Genomic DNA, 19,806 nt, shown 5'->3' with positions numbered 1-19,806 from the left:
AGATGGTGGTGAGACTGGTAATGTTATATGATTTAGAGCCAGTGGCACTGAGGCAGAGACAGTAGGGAGAGCTGGACGTAGCACAGATGAAGATGCTAAGGTTCTCTTTGGGAGTGACGAGGATGGATAGGATCAGGAATGAGTACATCAGGGGGACAGCTCATGTTACATGTGTTGGGGATAAAGCCAGAGAGGTGGTTTGGACATGTAAAGAGGAGTGATAGTGAGTACATCAGTAGGATGCTGAGTTGGGAACTGCCAGGCAGGAGACCTAGAGGAATGCCAAACAGGAGATTTATGGATGGAATAAAAAAGGACATGAAGGTAGTGGGTGTGAGAAAAGAAGATGCAGAACATAGGGTTAGACATGGAGACAGATGAATCACTGTGACGACCCCCACAATGGCATGACATGACCTGCTTGTGGCCACACACAAAGTTGAAAAGTTAGAAAAATAATAAATGTAAAGGATGTAGAGACACTTGTCTGGATATGTGAAAACCCTGACTGTTAGATGAAACAGTGAAACACTGGTTCAACAGATGTGACTGGAACATTTAAGAGCATTTAAGAGATATTTCAGTATCGACCAAGGTGCAGGTAACATATGCAAATACTGGCCTGCAAAAGTAAAAAAAATATCCAAAGCTTTTTAAACACAAAGCAATAATTTGGTAACAATTATAGCTTGTCAGCCTTTCTTTTCCTCCACATATCTGCTGTCTTTTGTATGTAGTTGCATTCAAAACACAGATAAAGCCAGAGTCCAGTGCTTCATTTTAGCAAAGCAGGTGTAGTGAGCTGTTGAAATGATTTTGTCACTGAAGGAAAAAAACAAATGAGTACATCTAAAACCAGTGATGGGTTTGAGATCATTCCCTTTCACACATTCCTGCCACAATCTGATGAGGAAGCACGGAAAGAGAGGTAGAGGGAATGAATGAAGGGGAGAGAAGAACAGACAGGTAGAGAGAGAGAGAGAGGGAGAGGCAGATGTGCAACGCCAGCCAAAACTTTTTCAATTTCACCGACAATTTCCTGTGTAATTACTGATGTGGTATGATGGTGTTTTAATGACAGAGACCCGCCAGTGACATTGTGTGTGAGGATGTGAGTGGGAATGTGGCTCTGAGTGTCTGTGTTGTGGAGATCTGGCTGGACTTGTTGATGATGGCAGAGTGATGAGATGGAGCCGTGCTGTGGAGATTAGACCTGTCTGCTCTCCTTTGTTTTCAACCAATGTACACACACACACACACACACACACACACACAGACACACACACACACATAAAACTCCAAACACACACGTACCCACACACAATGCTTTTAATGTTACTGCTACCCTTAACTTCCCACCCTAAAACACCCTACAATGTCACCTGCTTTCTCGCCATCAAATACACACACTTATACATCTCCGCCCACATGGAACCCCTTCGACCCCCTCTTATCAACCTCCTAACCATCAGAGCCATCTGCGCCAACAGCTATGTGCGGGTCAATGAGCCAGTACCTGTAGTCGCACCAGGGGCAGCGGTACGGTTTCTCTCCGGTGTGAACACGTTTGTGCCGTGATAAGTGGGACTGCGTGGTGGAGGCGAAGTTGCAGAGCTTACACTTGAAGGGTCTCTCTCCTGTTGTGTGGAGGTGTTGTAACGACAGGAGACAGACAAGTCAAGAGATGAGACAAAAATGACATAGAAACAGAAACAGAGAAACACACAGTTAAAACATTGAAGCTGACTTGAGATTTCTGAGATTAGCAATAATGAAAAAGTGGAAACAAGTCTTCTTACTATTTCAAACTTTAAAGTATTCTTTCAAATAGTCTGTGCAACACAAAATATCTCGGATTGTTTTAATTTTGTTTTACCAATAAAAAATCTAATATATGTTGAATGCATTTGCAGTCGGCCTCCTTTATTCTGGCACCCAGAACATTTAGAACAAACTGCATCATGAACACCAAGGAACACACCGTTGTGGAGAGGTTTGAAGAAAGATTAAGGTTATAAAGAAAGAGCACAGCACAACTGGAAACCAAACCAAAACATGGCCATCCACCTAAACTCACAGGGTGGAAAAGGATACATTTATTAGATCAGTTGCAATGAGCCATATGGCAACTCTGGAGGACCTACAGACATCCACATCTTAAGTGAGTCAACAAGTGTTAGTCATGCACTTAACCAATGTGGAACAGTAGCAAGATAAAAGCCATTGTATAAACAAAGCAAATAGAAGTCCTGTTCAAAGTTTGTCATAAGCTATGTACGGGACCCAGCAAACATGTTAAAGAAGGATCTCTGATCAGATGAGGACAAAAATGAAATTTGAAGTTTGCAAAATGCAATGTGTGGCAGAACACCAACACTTGCACATCAGCTTGAACACACCCTCCCCACAGTAATACAAGGTGGTGGCAGCATCATCCTTTGGGGATGTTTCCTTCAGGGACAGAGAAGTGAGTCAGGGTCAGTGGGAAGATGGGTGAAGCTAAATTCAGGGCAAACCTGGAAAAAAGACTGTTAGAGGCTGTGAAAGACTGTGGTGGGTGTTAAACCTCTAGCAGACAACACCTATAAATAAACATCTAGGGCTAAAACTAAATGGTTTAAATCAAAGACTGCTTAACATGTGAGAGTGGCCCAGTCAAAGTACATACCTAATCCAATTAAGAATCAATGAAAAGACTTAAAGAAATTAAAGTTAGCATCCTCTCCATCTAACTTGAGTCTGCTTCAGCTATTATGCAAAGGATGGAAACAAAATCTGTATGCGTGTGTGTGTATGGGGGTTGAATACAAATGCATGCCACAGTTTTCAAATTTTAATTTACAAAAAACTGTGTTGAAAAACACCTATTATCTTTCTTTTACTTTACAAGTTGTACCGTTTTCTGCTGGTTTCTATCACAAAAATTGTTGCTATAATGTTACCAAATGTAAAAAGGTTTCAGGGCTACTTTTGCTGCTTAATGTTTGAAACGTAATACTTTTGCAAAGCACTGTACATGACTTAGATAAAAGATAAAAGCAGCTTATATAACACTATAGATTGCAGGCTTTACTTTAAAAAAAATCCACCAGGGTCTGATCTGCTTCAACCGATAAGATGATGTGTAAAATTAGCAAAAGCAAGGTCATCTTCTTTTAGAATTAAATAAATTTGCATAAAGCCAAAAGGTCAGCAGAAGCTTTTTATTTTACCAAAGCTAAATATTGATCTTGCTAATGATAAGCTGGCACTAGGAAGTGATATGTGAACTATCCCTTCAAAATAAATGGCAACTTCTCTAATCCAGGAACTCATTTTACATGTCTCATATAAACAGTAGGGTGCTGACATTGCTAACTGAAATGCCAGGGCTGAAAGCCCACTGCATAGAGTTTACAGGCAACTTATGGTAGAACAAATTGGAATTACGCTGAAAGTCAGCTTGATCGGTTTAGTTTCAGTATTTTTGCCACAAAGGTTAAAATACATACTTTGAAATGAGTAGCTGCTGGACAGATCAGTCTTGAGTGCAAGGAAAGAAACTTGGCCGCTTCCTATCTAGGTTGAAATCACAGTTGTCTTCCAATTTCAACCATTTGTTGTTTTGTTTGTCAACTCATCATACTAAATTGTGCCTTGGTTTGTTGAATTGGTCCTGTTTTCTCAGTTTTTGTTTCTGTTTTCCCCCTTTTTCCTCACTTTCTGCAATTACGATGTGGGATGAAAAGAATGAAGAGAATGCAGTCTTCAGTCATGAAGTTTGTGTTTCAAGATTAGAATTAAACTGGTGTCCATATGTATTATTTTTGTGTATAAATAAACACCATTTTGGCAAAAGTACTTCCTCACTCATCCAAATAATTGAAATCAGGTGTTCCAATCACTTCCATGGCCACAGGTGTGTAAAATCAAGCACTTAGATATACAGACTGTTTCTACAAACATTTGTTAAAAAATGGGTTGATCTCAGGAGATCTGTGAATTCCAGTGATGTACTGTGATAGGATGCTACCTGTGCAAAACGTAAAGCTTGGTGGAGGAAGCATTATGCTGTGGGGTTATTTTGCTGTGCTTGGCCCTTTAGTTACAGTGAAAGGAACTCTGAAAGCTTCAGCATCCTAAAAGTTTTGGACAATTCCTATGCTCCCAACTTTGTGGGAACAGTTTGGAGATGGCCCCTTCTTCCTCCAACATGACTGTGCACCAGTGCACAAAGCAAGGTCCATAAAGGATGAAAATGTTTGGTGTGGATGAGCTTGACTAGCCTGCACATCAAACCGTTTGAACACCTGTAGGATGAATTAGAGCGGAGACTGAGAGCCAGGCCTTCTCGTTCAACATCAGTCTAAGAGCTCACAAATGTGCTTCAAAAATCCCCATGAAGACACTCCTTTAAACCTTGTGGAAAGGCTTTCCAGAAGAGTAGAAGCTGTCATAGCTGCAAAGGATGGACTAATGTCATACTGAACCCTATGGTTTAAGAATGGAATATCACTTAAGTTCATATGTGTGTCAAGGCAGGTGAGCGAATACTTTTGGTGATATAGTGTATGTAGGAATGCCCATAAAGCTAAATATACACCCATAGTAACATGATCATCCAGTCATGTTTTTCGCTTTACTAAGGTTATGATTTGTGAGCAATGTGAGAGTAGCAGAACTAGCTTAATATTAGCTGGTGACAAATTAATGCTCTAGTCTAGACTACATTTGATCATCTCCTGCTCAAAATCTAAAATACTTAGACTGATCAAACCCGAATTTGATTATTCTGCACTGAATAGATCTGTTGGGAAGACCCACAGTCATGAGTTACAACAGGAAATGTGGTACGAACCTTTCTGGAACTTTCAAAATAAATTGCATTAACCTATTTCTGGCACAACTTAGGAATTGGGGGTAACAGCGAACTTCCCATGATGCCACTGTCCACATAAAACCCCACTTCCCCCCAATGGTCCGATCTCTTCCACACGGCCTCCAGAGGGACCGGATAGGGGGGAACAGCGGGCTAATGTCTCTTTGCTGGCAAACAGACATAAACTCTTCAAACTGGATCCAAGGGTGTCATAAGATCACGCGATCATATGCACAAGTTAAGTACTGATGAATGTAATGTTGAAAGAAGCCAGTATTCATTCATAAAAGGGAAATTAAGGTATAAGCATTGCTTTACTTTCTCTCTGAGGCCTGCAGAAGCAAACTGTGTTCCAGAGTTCCCTGCAGAGACGCGGTCTCTACAAAGCCGAGTCTGAAGGAAGGGCAACAGGAGCCTCATCCTGTGGTAACGTGCAGTGTGGTCAGCGGACAGAACGGGCCGTCTTTCATCCACAGCTCCAAAGATTAGCTGGAAACTAACCCTTTGTTCACAGTGGACCTTTCTTCAAACGTTGTCATCGCCCGGACAACTCCTAAAGCACGGTTCATGAGGTTAGGTTTTGGGCAGAGAGATAGAAGTGATTTAGAATGAAATAATCTAAACGTTTTTCAATGTTATGAAGTTTGGTTTTGTTTGTGTTGAACTCAGCTATCTTGGTGCTAGCAGAATATCTGCAGCACATGTGTTCAGGTTGTGCTCTGTGTTTTTTAAAGTTAAGACAAACTTTATTTAAACGGTGATTTTAAACACAGAAGATTGGCCATAACGCGCCGTCCGCGTTTAACCCTTTTATTGATGGTATTTTTAAAGGTGTGTGTTTGATTCTGGTGCTAAGCTATCAGCCTTCTTTGTTAGCTTCAACTGCTAACAGGTAAGGACACGTGCTTGCTGCCAAATAATATTTACCCAGAAAGGTTTAGTTTTCAATCCAGTAAATAATGTGTCCCTAACATCATTTTACTAAATTTGATAACTAAGTAAACACCATTAAGCCCCATTTCTCCAGAAAGATTTGTCTCTTTTCCCAAATATTCCCTTAATAATTTTTCTTTAAATATTATTTTAATAAATAAAGGCAACTAATGAGACACCACTGAGAATTAGTCATCCAGAAGATTGGTTTTATTCAGCAGATCAATCTTTAAAACATTATTTTATTAAAATAATATTTTATCTGATCTTGCATTGTGAATGGTTGTCTAAACGTTTGCTGATTATTGCCTAAGTTAGTTCCAAGACTAACTTAACTTCACTTCCAGATTCTTCAAGATAATCCTTGGTTCTCAAACATAAACATTGCATGGTAATATTGCATCACTCTTTTGGTCATGATTTTCAAGCATCTTTAATCAACTTGTTTATATTGTACATAGCCCATTAGTCTTCGTTATTCTTTAATTCTGCTTGGTAGTTTAGTTGGATTGTTAAAGAGTTTGTTGATTGAAATATGTTTGACTTTGAGTTTACTTATTTTTGATAATGAATTCTTGTATTTTAAGAACTTGTGTGAATTTATTCCATATATGTGCAGAGTTTATGCTGTTCAATAATGTCAGAGCTTGTCTCACACCTTTCTATTGTGTCCTAATACCATCGCCTTACTGGGCTGGTATTCACAGGACAACCCTTAACACACCAAAATATTATTTGATAAAATATTAAAATATTAAATAATATTCTCAGATTTATAATCCCAACATGTTCTTTAGCCCAAACAAATTACCTTTTATTCTATTTCTAAAAACACAAAAGGAAGCTTTTTTAATGCTTTTTTTTTTGCATTAACCACATTTTGAAATTAAACAAGCATGAAAACAGCCCTATATGGACTGGTCAAACCTGGACTAGATAATGCTCCACTGGTTACTGATTGTTTAAAGCACACAGTTTTTTATATGTTAAATTGGGATTTGTCAAAACAAGTGTGGATTCTTAGCTTTATCCTTTATCATCTTGTCTCACAAGCTAGCTGTGTCAATTTACTTCTAGAGGAAATCCATAATTCACTATCTAACTCTTTTATTTGTCTTTTATTATCATTTTACACTTGTTACTGAAAGACACCACTCGGCAGTACCTTTTTAACTTTCTGCAGGTCTGTTTCACCTATTTTTAGAGGATCAGTGTAGCAGGAAGGTATTTTACTCACAATCTTCACTCTTTTTATACTTAACATGACCTTCACTGGACACTGTGTTTGTTAACTTACTGCCTCAGTGACATTTCCATGTTCAAAGGACTGGCAATGGCCGCTTTCGTAAAACCTACGAATTCATCTAAAACAATGGCACAATATGACTCTTGGGAGTTTGGACTTCCTAGTGTCCTCAGTTGTTACATTTTCAAATCTGTTGTCATTCGGTGTGTGGGTAAATCAGTGGAACTGACACATGTCAGCACAGGAGAGCTGGACTAAAGCTGGATGCTTTGTGTACAAAACCGAAGGAGCAAACTGAATTAATAATTAAAACCCAAATCAATATTTATAATAGGATCATTAATTGTTAGTAGCCTGCCAGTTAAGGTTTAAAAATTAGTTTCACTATCTCAATTTTTTCCAAAAAAAAAGGGAAAAAAACACTTGTTATTGACAGCCCATCTGAAAAATGCAATTTCCCTAAGCGACAGAATGACATGGTGAAATGATAACTGAAATTAAAAATCTTAGATTCAGTCAGCCATACTCGTACACATGTCCATCAAAGACGGCAGAGTGTCAAACTGCTGCGCCTGTGTGTGAGTGAGACACAGCACACAGTCGCCTAAACTGTGTGACGGTTCACCTCTCAAAGTGTCAATCACCGTCTGAAATTAAGAAAGTCTGCAAACACAAGAGTTAGTTTGTGCTTGGATCAGTTTACAACACCAGCTCAGGATGTGTGGGGTTGCTTACCTGTGTGTTGGCGCCTGTGTTTGGTGAGGGCGTGTCTTGTGCCTCCTGCAAAGCCACATAGGTCACAAAGGTAGGACTTCTCTCCTATAAATACAGAGTAGAAGAAGGAATGTCAAAATGGTAACAGCTGACAAACACACTGAATGATAAACAAATGAGAAAAAAACGAAGAGATGGGAGGAAATATTAGGTAGTTTTTTCAGTTCACTATAAATGCACTTGTTGATCAAAGGTGTAAAAAAAATTATCTTTAATTTAAATTTTGTGAATGAAGACATTTTCAATAGGCATTAAAAACCAAGACAAAACAGAGGTAATTGCCTCAGGTTTCATCTTTCTAACACCTGTAGGGCAGCCTTGACACGTCTCAACAAGGAGGTTATACAGCCATTTACAACTTGAGGCATGTGACCAAAACAACTTGGGTGGTATGTTGGATTGTTAAGTAGCTACGACCCAAACATTAAACAAGATGGAGGGAGGGGCCAGTTATTGACCTTGACAGCCCTATTAGTGTGATTCCTCTGCCTACAATTTATAAGCGTGGTACTTTCGGCGCATATTTACAACTGAAGAAGCCTTATGGATTAGCTGTATAACGTTTTCAAGAAAAAACGTGAAAATGATCTCTTGTAATCTTGGAAAAAGTAATTTAAAAAAACTGACACTGACTTTAGGTTTCATCTCAATTTTTAAAATTTTATTTGAATTTCAACATCAATTCTGAAATTTTCTATTTTTAGAAATTATTGAAAATCTGTGTTATGACTATACAAAGGAGCTAAGTTGAAAAAGAATGACTGTCAGCACATTTACCTGTATTGTCTCAGTCTTTTATATTGGTGTATCAAAATCAAAATAACTACACACTTTATAAAATAATATGGCAATATGGCTTTAACAATAAATATTAGTGAAGAAAATGTGTAATATATTGCCAGCAGTATTAATATTAGCAGCATTTTTGTTTTAAAATAATAAATTAGATCATGTTATCTATGTTTAAGCTTCTGTTCTAATACCACAAAACAGGTAGGTTAATTTTTGGGTGGATGGATGGATGGACTCAAAAGTTGCCGTCTTGGAAAGAAACTAAGTTTGATGTTCAAGTAGACTGGAGGTAAAGCTAGTTTCTCTCACACTGATTCTATTTCAAGCTGTATTTCACTTTCGAGCTTCACCAACAACCACAAAATAAAAATCAAATGGCACAAGTGCAATCTCACTTGCCATATGGCTATGGATTAGATGGATGAGTCTTGATACCTCAATGTGACATGTCTTTCACTGAGAGCAGCAGCTACAGCGCCACTGAGACAAGCGAGCCGTTCAACAAGACAAAGAGGATGGGGATGGTGAGAAAGGAAGAAACGTGTAAAGTAGGAGCGAAGCGAAAAAGAAAAGACAGATTGAACAGATGAGCAGAGGGCCCAGTCGGCTAACAGATGAGCCAAGCAGAAGTCACAGATCGCTAGTGTATATCCATCAGAGCTCTCATAGCTAACTAATTCCTCCAATCAGATGGATCCGTGTAAATATGTCAAATGGGGGACGGGAAATTGCCAGTGTGGTTTATTGACTGTGATAAAATCTGAAAAGCACCGCTGAACATAATTACATACTTGTCAGAGCCATAAAAATTAGCTTTATTATCAATGGGATGGTTTTGTACAACTTCATTTGAGGGCGATGCCTTCCAGATGGGGAGCGTGGAGAGCTTTTTTACACTTCTCCTCTGTTCTCTGCATCTGGCTCCGTCATTAACAGCATGATGGTCTCTCTTTCTACCTCTCTCTGTCTGCCACGGAACACACATACACACGAGGACTGCAACATTTGTGATTAGGCTCACTCGGGAAAACGAGTGCACACATTTACAGATTGGACGCAGATGTGCATGCAAATGTGTGCAAACACACACACAACATGCATGTGGTGAGCTACTGTACGTGTACATGTTGTTTTCCGGGTGTGGAGGTGCTGTTGGAGCCACACCTACGTCTAACATACAGGTCATAAAATATTCCATGTGTGTGTCTTTTTCATCTGCATCAGAGATCCTCACACTTAAATATTCATCCCAATTCCTGATGGTGCAGCACGGCTCTCGCCACACAATGATAACACATTTGGGTGACTCTTCCAGCTGGGCTTTGGCGCCGCTCTGCTCCTCTTCAGCATAGATAGCAGCTTTCACGGGGTCCGCAGAGACCAAGCAGCCTCAAGTTTTCCCTGTTCCACCCATTTAAATGCACTCGACTGTGAGGAGTATTAATGCGGTGCCACTTCAAAACAACCTTAAAAAGGTACATTTGTTAGCCAGTACGTGCAGCTTCACTGCACCATCCAAATGTGGATAACATTTAAATAAAATTAAAAAATTAAAATATATATATAAACTGCTCAAAAAAATATAGGGAACACTCAAATAACACACCCTAGATCTGAATGAATGAAGTATTCTCATTGAATACTTTGTTCTGTACAAAGTTGAATGTGCTGACAACAAAATCACACAAATCATAAATGGAAATCAAATTTATTAACCAATGGAGGCCTGGATTTGGAGTCACACACAAAATTAAAGTGGAAAAACACTCTACAGGCTGATCCAACTTTGATGTAATGTCCTTAAAACAAGTCAAAATGAGGCTCAGTATTGTGTGTGACCTCCACGTGTCTGTATGACCTCCCTACAACGCCTGGGCATGCTCCTGATGAGACGGCGGATGGTCTCCTGAGGGATCTCCTCCCAGACCTGGACTAAAGCATCCGCCAACTCCTGGACAGTCTGTGTTGCAACGTGACGTTGGTGGATGGAGCGAGACATGAAGTCCCAGATGTGCTCAGTCGGATTCAGGTCTGGGGAACGGGCGGGCCAGTCCATAGCTTCAATGTCTTCATCTTGCAGGAACTGCTGACACACTCCAGGCACATGAGGTCTAGCATTGTCCTGCATTAGGAGGAACCCAGGGCCAACAGCACCAGCATATGGTCTCACAAGGGGTCTGAGGATCTCATCTCGGAACCTAATGGCAGTCAGGCTACCTCTGGAGAGCACATGGAGGGACTTACGGCCCTATATCTATATATAGATATAGATATCTATATATATCTATATATAGATATAGATATATATCTATATCTATATATATATATATATATATATAGATATATATCTATATCTATATCTATATATATATATATATATATATATATATATATAGATATATATATATATATATATATAGATATATATATATATATATATATATATATAGATATATATCTATATCTATATATATATATATATAGATATATATCTATATCTATATATATATATATATATATATATATATATATAGATATAGATATATATCTATATCTATATATATATATATATATATATATGTCTATATATATATATATATATATATATATATATCTATATATCTATATATATATAGATATAGATATATATATAGATATATATATACAGGTCCTTCTCAAAAAATTAGCATATTGTTAGCATATTTCACTAACTGAAATATTTCAGGTCTTTTATTGTCTTAATACGGATGATTTTGGCATACAGCTCATGAAAACCCAAAATTCCTATCTCACAAAATTAGCATATTTAATCCGACCATTAAAAGAAAAGTGTTTTTAATACAAAAAACGTCAACCTTCAAATAATCATGTACAGTTATGCACTCAATACTTGGTCGGGAATCCTTTGGCAGAAATGACTGCTTCAATGCGGCGTGGCATGGAGGCAATCAGCCTGTGGCACTGCTGAGGTCTTATGGAGGCCCAGGATGCTTCGATAGCAGCCTTTAGCTCATCCAGAGTGTTGGGTCTTGAGTCTCTCAACGTTCTCTTTACAATATCCCACAGATTCTCTATGGGGTTCAGGTCAGGAGAGTTGGCAGGCCAATTGAGCACAGTGATACCATGGTCAGTAAACCATTTACCAGTGGTTTTGGCACTGTAAGCAGGTGCCAGGTCGTGCTGAAAAATGAAATCTTCATCTCCATAAAGCTTTTCAGCAGATGGAAGCATGAAGTGCTCCAAAATCTCCTGATAGCTAGCTGCATTGACCCTGCCCTTGATAAAACACAGTGGACCAACACCAGCAGCTGACACAGCACCCCAGACCATCACTGACTGTGGGTACTTGACACTGGACTTCTGGCATTTTGGCATTTCCTTCTCCCCAGTCTTCCTCCAGACTCTGGCACCGTGATTTCCGAATGACATGCAGAATTTGCTTTCATCCGAAAAAAGTACTTTGGACCACTGAGCAACAGTCCAGTGCTGCTTCTCTGTAGCCCAGGTCTGGGGAATGCAGCACCTGTAGCCCATTTCCTGCACACGCCTGTGCACGGTGGCTCTGGATGTTTCTACTCCAGACTCAGTCCACTGCTTCCGCAGGTCCCCCAAGGTCTGGAATCGGCCCTTCTCCACAATCTTCCTCAGGGTCCGGTCACCTCTTCTCATTGTGCAGCGTTTTCTGCCACACTTTTTCCTTCCCACAGACTTCCCACTGAGGTGCCTTGATACAGCACTCTGGGAACAGCCTATTCGTTCAGAAATTTCTTTCTGTGTCTTACCCTCTTGCTTGAGGGTGTCAATAGTGGCCTTCTGGACAGCAGTCAGGTCGGCAGTCTTACCCATGATTGGGGTTTTGAGTGATGAACCAGGCTGGGAGTTTTAAAGGCCTCAGGAATCTTTTGCAGGTGTTTAGAGTTAACTCGTTGATTCAGATGATTAGGTTCATAGCTCGTTTAGAGACCCTTGTAATGATATGCTAATTTTGTGAGATAGGAATTTTGGGTTTTCATGAGCTGTATGCCAAAATCATCCGTATTAAGACAATAAAAGACCTGAAATATTTCAGTTAGTGTGCAATGAATCTAAAATATATGAATGTTAAATTTTCATCATTACATTATGGAAAATAATGAACTTTATCACAATATGCTAATATTTTGAGAAGGACTTGTATATATACACAGAGAGAGAGGTTGTAGTCCCTTTCAGAGCAGAAAATGAGAATAAATAAAAGTAACACAACTGTAATGGTGTAATACACTGGTGGACACAAAAGGTCCCTCAAAGTGGCCAAATATAACAATGCAAAGCACAGTTTTAAGGCACATTACTTGAAATATTACACACTACCAATTATTGCATCCAAGCTGTCCTTTGCAAATGCGACATTGCACTGACTGATGCTGCAATTGTCATTGCGTTTCGATATATTGTGCAGCCATAATAGAGAAATGATATAATATTAGGCCCAGTTGCTACATGCTGGTGCAACAGCACACTGTGAGAAGATCAGTTAATCACAGGGAGACTTTATAGTGTGGGTGTTTCACCCCCCTATGAGGATTTTGGTTGACATTGTTGCCTAATGTGAACTCCACTGAAAAATGTGTTGCATCCATGGAACCACAGAGAATTCTGCTGTTTAACCAGATCTTTCATGTGTACTTTATACAAAGTGAAGATGTGCACAAAACATATGTTGTGGAGCTGTCAGTGGAGCTGCCTAAATGAAAATAGCTCAAGTCAAGTCAAATGTCATTTATAAAGGACATTTAAAAACAATAGGTTGTTACCAAAGTGCTGAACAATAGAAGGCAATGGCAGAGACTAAAAGAATAAAACAAATTTAGAAGAAATACGCATAGAACACAGAACAATAAAACACTAAGACAACTCACAGTGGGTTTAAAGACAGGGAGATTTATAAGCAGGTAGTGAACAAGCCTGTCCAATGTTGGAAGGGAGATTGTTCCAGAATTTAGGAACCACAACTGAAAAAGCCCAACCTCCTCTAAGCTTCAATCTAGGTTTTGGAAGAACTAAAAGCAGCTGATCAGATCATCTCAGAGCCCGAGGAGGAACATGAGGTTGAAGTAGGTCAGAGAGATTTACAGGTGCCAGACCATTTAGGAATTTATAGGTCAAAAGGAGAACTTTAAAATAGAGTTAATGGTTAAAAGGAACACTAGTATTGTGACAACTAGAAGCAATAATTTGAGAGAAATATTAGTTATTCTATGATTTAAAAGATATTGATCGATCCATCTAACATCAAAGAAATATTTATAGGAAATCTTCAAACTTATTTAGTAAAATTACATTAAATGTTTCCATCTCTGATGTAAACATGAAGGACTATATTTATGCATTAAGTGCGCTCCTGATTTCAGAGATACTGAGAAATCACCGTGCAGGGATCAAGCTGGAATAAGTTGAAAAAATGCTAAAAGTCCAACCGAGTTTGATTCCTGCAAAAAGCGTTTTCCCCATGTTTTGTTGTTCTTGCAGCAACTAAATAATAATGGAAGGAGAATTGATTTATAAGGCATTTATTAAAATAAATTTAGAAAAAAAGGAAGAAAAATAATGGAAAACTAAATGAACAACACCTTTATTCATAGGTCTGTAAACTCCACACGAGTTACCAATCATCTGTTAAAGCTGTTTATCCCTCTTAAGTAAAAAAATAAAATAAACGAACACCACCAGTCAATTCTCCACCCCTTCTCTCCATCTCTCATTATGCCCAACGCTACAAGACCCCACCACAGAAAAATCCATAGCCATCGATCCCTTTGCCCAGCCGCGGTCGCCACAATTATTCCTGAGGAGGAAACGTTGGCGATAAATTACATGTGTGCTTTTCAACTGCTGCTGTGCAGGACAGAGCGCCCGGAGGACTGGGGCAGGGACGGCGAGGGAGGGGGCGGTGTAAGCAGCACTACGATCAAAACTGGAGGATCAGCCGGGATGAAGCAGTACTGGCCTTCCATCATAACACCTACAGTGCCTCCAAAAAGTACTTATACTTCATCGATCTCTGTCATGTTTTGTCACATTGCAACTATAAACTTCAATGGTTTCTTTTATCGAGATCTTATGCGATAAACAAACATGAAGCACTTATGAAATGGAAGGAGAAGGATAGATGATTTTTTAAAATTTTTTAGGGGAATAATCTGAAAAGTGTGACATGTATTCAGCAGCCCTGAGTCAGTATTTTCTAGAACTACCTTTCAGTTCTGTTACAGCTGCAAGTCTTTTGGGGGATATGTTTCTACTAGCTTAGCACATATAGACAGCTTTGTCCATTCTTTTTTGCAAAATTGCTCACGCCTCTTTGAACAATAGTTTTTGAGGCCTTTGTAAAGTTTATAGCACGTGAATACGCTATCTGGCTGTTTGTTTAACCTCTGTTCCAGTATCATCTCAAAACCAGGAATATGTTTAACAAACCAACCCTGCTTTAAACGTCTCAACCACCTTATGCCTGACCTGTCTGCGATGTTCCTTGGTCTTTATGATGCTGTTGTTAACAAATCTTTTCTAACAAACCTTTGATGCAGATATTACACACATTACACATTAGACTTCTGAAGGCAGGTGAACGCAATGCAGTTTTTAGAGGCTTCAGATTAAAGGATGATGGATACTCCACAAAATAAAATAATAATAATAAAATCAATGGTCCAACATTTCCAATCCCAACATAAACGGTTTAAGTTTATGGTTGCAATGTGAAAAAATGTGGAAAGTGGAAGTAGTATAATCAATTCATCCATCCATTGTCAAAATTTGCTTAACTTTGCAAGGCCATGGGGCTGGTACCTAACCCCAGAGGTCATTGGGCAAGAGGCAAGGTACACCCTGGAAAGATTGCCAGTCAATCACATGGTAACTCAGAGACACAGAGGACAAACAACCATGCACCCACACACTCATACCTAAGGACAATTTAGAGAGACTAATTAACCTAAGTCATGTTTCTGAATTGCAGGGGGAAGCTGGAATAACCGGTGAGACCTCATGCATGTGCAGGGAGAACCCCATTAAAGTACTTTCATGTCTACTGTTCACAAACATTCAGTTGAAGATTCATCATTTGTTTGGCAGATAAAGAACACAGATCGAGTCAAAGGTCAAAAACATCTTTTTTAGATTTGAACTAGAACCACGTCAGTTAATGTGTCTCCACATAAAGGAGAGACCTTAATGTTATTTGTATGTTTATAAAGTTTCTTCTCTTTTATTCCCATGATGCATGTCAACCCTACTCTCCTTCCTTGAATTAAATAGGAAGACAACAAAAGCACTTGAAAGTCAAAATATACACAACCTTTCTTTGCAAGTGTGTGCAGAATTATACATATAGTGTGTCTGTCTGTGTGTGTGTTTTAAATAACCCCGGAGGAGTCAGCATGCAGCTATAATTGCCTCCCTCATTAGTTATGTTTTAGCAGGAGCGGATGGGAGGGCAATTAATTTTACCGCTTAATTTTTGACACGGAATCCGCTGCTGTATTGATGTGCCCGCCATTTTGGGTCCCATTTTTCAGCAAAATTAATGGACAAAGTGCAAAGATTTATCAGCGTATCGCCAGATTAAGCAACAAACTGAAGCAATGAGGAAATCAATTGTGGCACCGTCGCTGTGTTCAGGCCTCCTCTGCACTCCTGTCTTTCCCCACCACTCATAACACCCAGGCGCCTGGGATAAGCTGGGTGGGTCAGATACAGTGCACTTATTTATTTATTTGAGTCGCTCGTTCATCAGCTGTTACAAATGACCCCGGCTGACGAACACTGAAACCCCCACCCCCCTCTACGGCCCTCCTCCCACCTCCTCAGACATGACTGCTGTGTGAGCGGGGAGCGATTAACATAAAAAACACACAAATCAGAGAGGAACAATGAATGTTGTAGGAGACAGGAAAAAGGAGAGCACAATTGCCCCCCCCCCCAGATCTTTTACACTGGAAGCTCTGTCCCAGCACCTCAATCCATCTAGAGATGACCGTTATTTGAAATTTGGTGAACCAACAATTTGGCTTTTAGTTGAGTAAAATGCATGCTGAACTATCATCAACTGTTTATAACATTTATAGCAGACACTTGAGCTTTAATGATGACTTTTGTTGGCAGTTTTTCACATCACATAAAGGAAGTGATGAAATAGCAAAGAGGTGGGTAATTTTGAAACATCATTAGAAACATCTTTTAAATGTTAAATCATTGCTTTGTGTATACAGATAAGCGTTGTGTGTTTAACTGTGATAGACCAGTGATCTTTCCAGGGTGTAGTTGGCCTCTTGCCTAATGACCCCTGGAGATGGACACCAGCCCTCTCTAGGTTTAGACAATTCATGGATGGACGGATGGATGGAGTTCTGTGATTAGATGTTTTGAAAAATTTGTCTCACTGTGATGCTCACTTGGGCCAATGTGCTCATCATTGGCGCTGTGTGCAGTAGTTTTATAATACATGGAAGCATCCCATGCATTTCTACATACCTACTAACTTTTGGTAATGTCACCAAGTTTATATGTCACACCAAAAAATTTTTTATATAAAGCATGCTGAAAAAAAGACTATTTAAACAGAAAAATTGCATCTATTTTCAGCCACAGATACAGGCCCAGTTCAAGTCCTTGTAGCACATGTACCAAACTCCACATGCTTATTATGGTGACTGTAGGACAGAAAAGGCCATGGCCTTTTTCTGGGATCCCTTCCAATCAATGCACCATGTTGTGAAAGCAGTTTGTTGAATACAGAATTAACACCCTCTCCTGGCCACTGATGCTAACGGGCCCAGTTTTAAATGGAGATGCCATGGTAATCCGTTATATATCTCTAAACAAGAATCATCATTATATTTATCAGAGACCAGATAACCTGTTAATCCAATCTGGTGGGATCCACTGCAAAAGGCAGAGATCTGATATTATTGTTGCAAATTACTTTCAATAAAAATCCCTTCAGTCATTCCAAGACTTTAAACTCTGGTCATATTTATGGTCCAAAGAGAAAAAAAAGTAACTAACTTCATATTACTATAGTCTAAAGGCAGAAAAACACATCCAAAAGAAAACAAAGTTCTTATACTGCTGATACAAGTCAAAGGTTTGAACACACCTTTGTCATTTAATGGCATGTCCTTATTTTTATCACATTCTAAATAGTAGATACATAGAAAAGACATCAAAACTGTGAGGCAAAAGTATATTGAATTATGTAGCCAAAACAAAAAGAGAAATAACTCAAAGCATCTTTCATATTTTAGATTCTTCCAAATACCCTCCCATTTGCTTTCATTACTGGTTTGCGCACTGTTGGCGTTCTTACGATGAGCTTCATGAGGTAGTCACTTGGAATGGTTTTCCAACAGTCTTAAAAGACTTCCCAGAGGTAGCAATAAAGATAAAGACAAACCATTGAATGAGAAGATGAGTCCAAACTTTTGGATAGCTTTGGTAGTGTCTGTTAGTTGGACATTTTCATACTGAACTTCAAAACAAGATCATGTTCCCACTCTAGAAATCTTGGGATCTCACTCCTGTAACTTACCTGGATATTCTCTGATAAATATCTACGTCATTAAGAACTTTAATTACGTTATTAAAATGTTTAATTCAAGAAACCTTTTTAAATCACTTGTATTCCCATAACTGATTCTACATTAGATAGAAATGTGTTGGGTTTTTTGCTTCTTAAATGACTAAAAGAAAAATAAATTAAAAAAATTAAGTTTTACATTCATTTTTAGCTATATAAAAACCCATACATCCTTACATTTGTACCTCTTTAAAAATCAGTGGAATCAGAAAAAAAGGCTTTATTTCACCTCATCTTCCTACAAAACATCAGGTGAAACCTGACGCTCTGGTTCTTTCACTGTCCCAGTGTAGTGTCACCATGCCAAGATCGACAGAGTTCCTGGAGAAACTTTAAAAAGAAAGCTAGTACTATAGGCACCGGTATGTAATAGCTTTTACTCCAAATTATCCTTTTGATGTAAGGATGAATGCAATGAAATTATCTGTAACTGCTGTAGATATCGAATAAGTGGTTTATCCAGTTCTTGCCACCACAGCAAGCCCATCCCAGGAGCAATGTTTGATGCAAAGATGGAGTCATCTGGCCGCAGAAACAACAGAAAGAAAAAACTTCCAGGAAAAAGGATTTGGAGATGTTTTCCTATCCGAGGGACTGAAAAACATTTTGTTTAGAATGATGGTGTAAAGGCACATGTCAAACAGTCAAATGTTAGTGAATGTTTGAGCAGGAATGCCGCCCACTGGCCTGAATCAAAGAAATCAAAGAAATATAGAAAATGGCCCTTTTCTGAAATACAGAGAGTTGTCATATATATTGATGGTTTTGTGACTGATAATTATGAAATTTGAGTTTCCTTGCAGTTGTTCCATCAGCGGGCATTGATACCAAGATAACAGACTACTATGAACAATTGTGTTTGCAAAGTTTTTAATGCATTAGACTAGCTGTCCTTCCTGTAACAAACATGACAAAACTGGGTGTATTGTTCATTTTTAACATCGGAGTAAAGTGGTTTTAAGTTGGTCGTGTTCATTTCTGCAAATACCTTTTGTTTAATTTCTGTTGGGCTCTGTTTTTAGTCACCTGTGACACCTGGTACTGATTTCTGATCCTCATATCTTCTCTGCATTTAGTCATCCACATATATTGACGCACATATTTTCGGTTGGGGGAAGATGGGGAATCTGGCAGGCCATGAGAGGATCTCAAAAGGTAGGCAGTCCATAAACACATGTTCTGCATCTGGACATGCATGATCTTGTTACAAAACCTTTGCAACTGTGCAGACTCAGATTATAACTGATGTGTGGTAAGCATCCCCCAGAATAACTACCTGCCCTAGGTAAGGCCAGTGTGTTTCTCTGCAACGTTCATTGGATTGGTCTGCTCCCTTTGATGACCACAATTACCTCACACTGTGATAATACAGAACCAGGATGCATTGCTTAAATGCTTGTTGCTGATTCCTTCAGAGTGCCCCACTTTTATTTACTGAGTGTACTTTTCTTCTGTTCACAAGACAAAGCCCAGGGATCAGGAGAAAGACAAAGTTTGCCACACTCTTCTCAACGCTGTAAACATTTTGAATTTATGGCAGACTTTTCCACAGTGGTCAGACCTATGTGAAAACTCAAAATGGAT

General features: G+C 39.0%; 1 protein-coding gene across 1 annotated transcript in view; it reads right to left on the bottom strand.

The window, feature by feature from the left end:
• Positions 1-19,806, bottom strand: part of znf407 (zinc finger protein 407) — a 222,730-nt gene that overhangs the window by 74,686 nt on the left and 128,238 nt on the right. The window contains exons 7-8 of the mRNA XM_047361951.1: positions 7,773-7,856; positions 1,517-1,637 (exon numbers count right to left, since the gene is read on the bottom strand). Coding sequence (XP_047217907.1) covers positions 1,517-1,637; positions 7,773-7,856 — 205 coding nt within the window. The remainder of the gene's footprint in view (positions 1-1,516; positions 1,638-7,772; positions 7,857-19,806) is intronic.

This window comes from Girardinichthys multiradiatus, chromosome 3 (genome assembly GCF_021462225.1).
Source record: "Girardinichthys multiradiatus isolate DD_20200921_A chromosome 3, DD_fGirMul_XY1, whole genome shotgun sequence".
Classification (NCBI taxonomy): domain Eukaryota; kingdom Metazoa; phylum Chordata; class Actinopteri; order Cyprinodontiformes; family Goodeidae; genus Girardinichthys; species Girardinichthys multiradiatus.
This window is presented reverse-complemented; position numbering and strand designations above follow the sequence as displayed.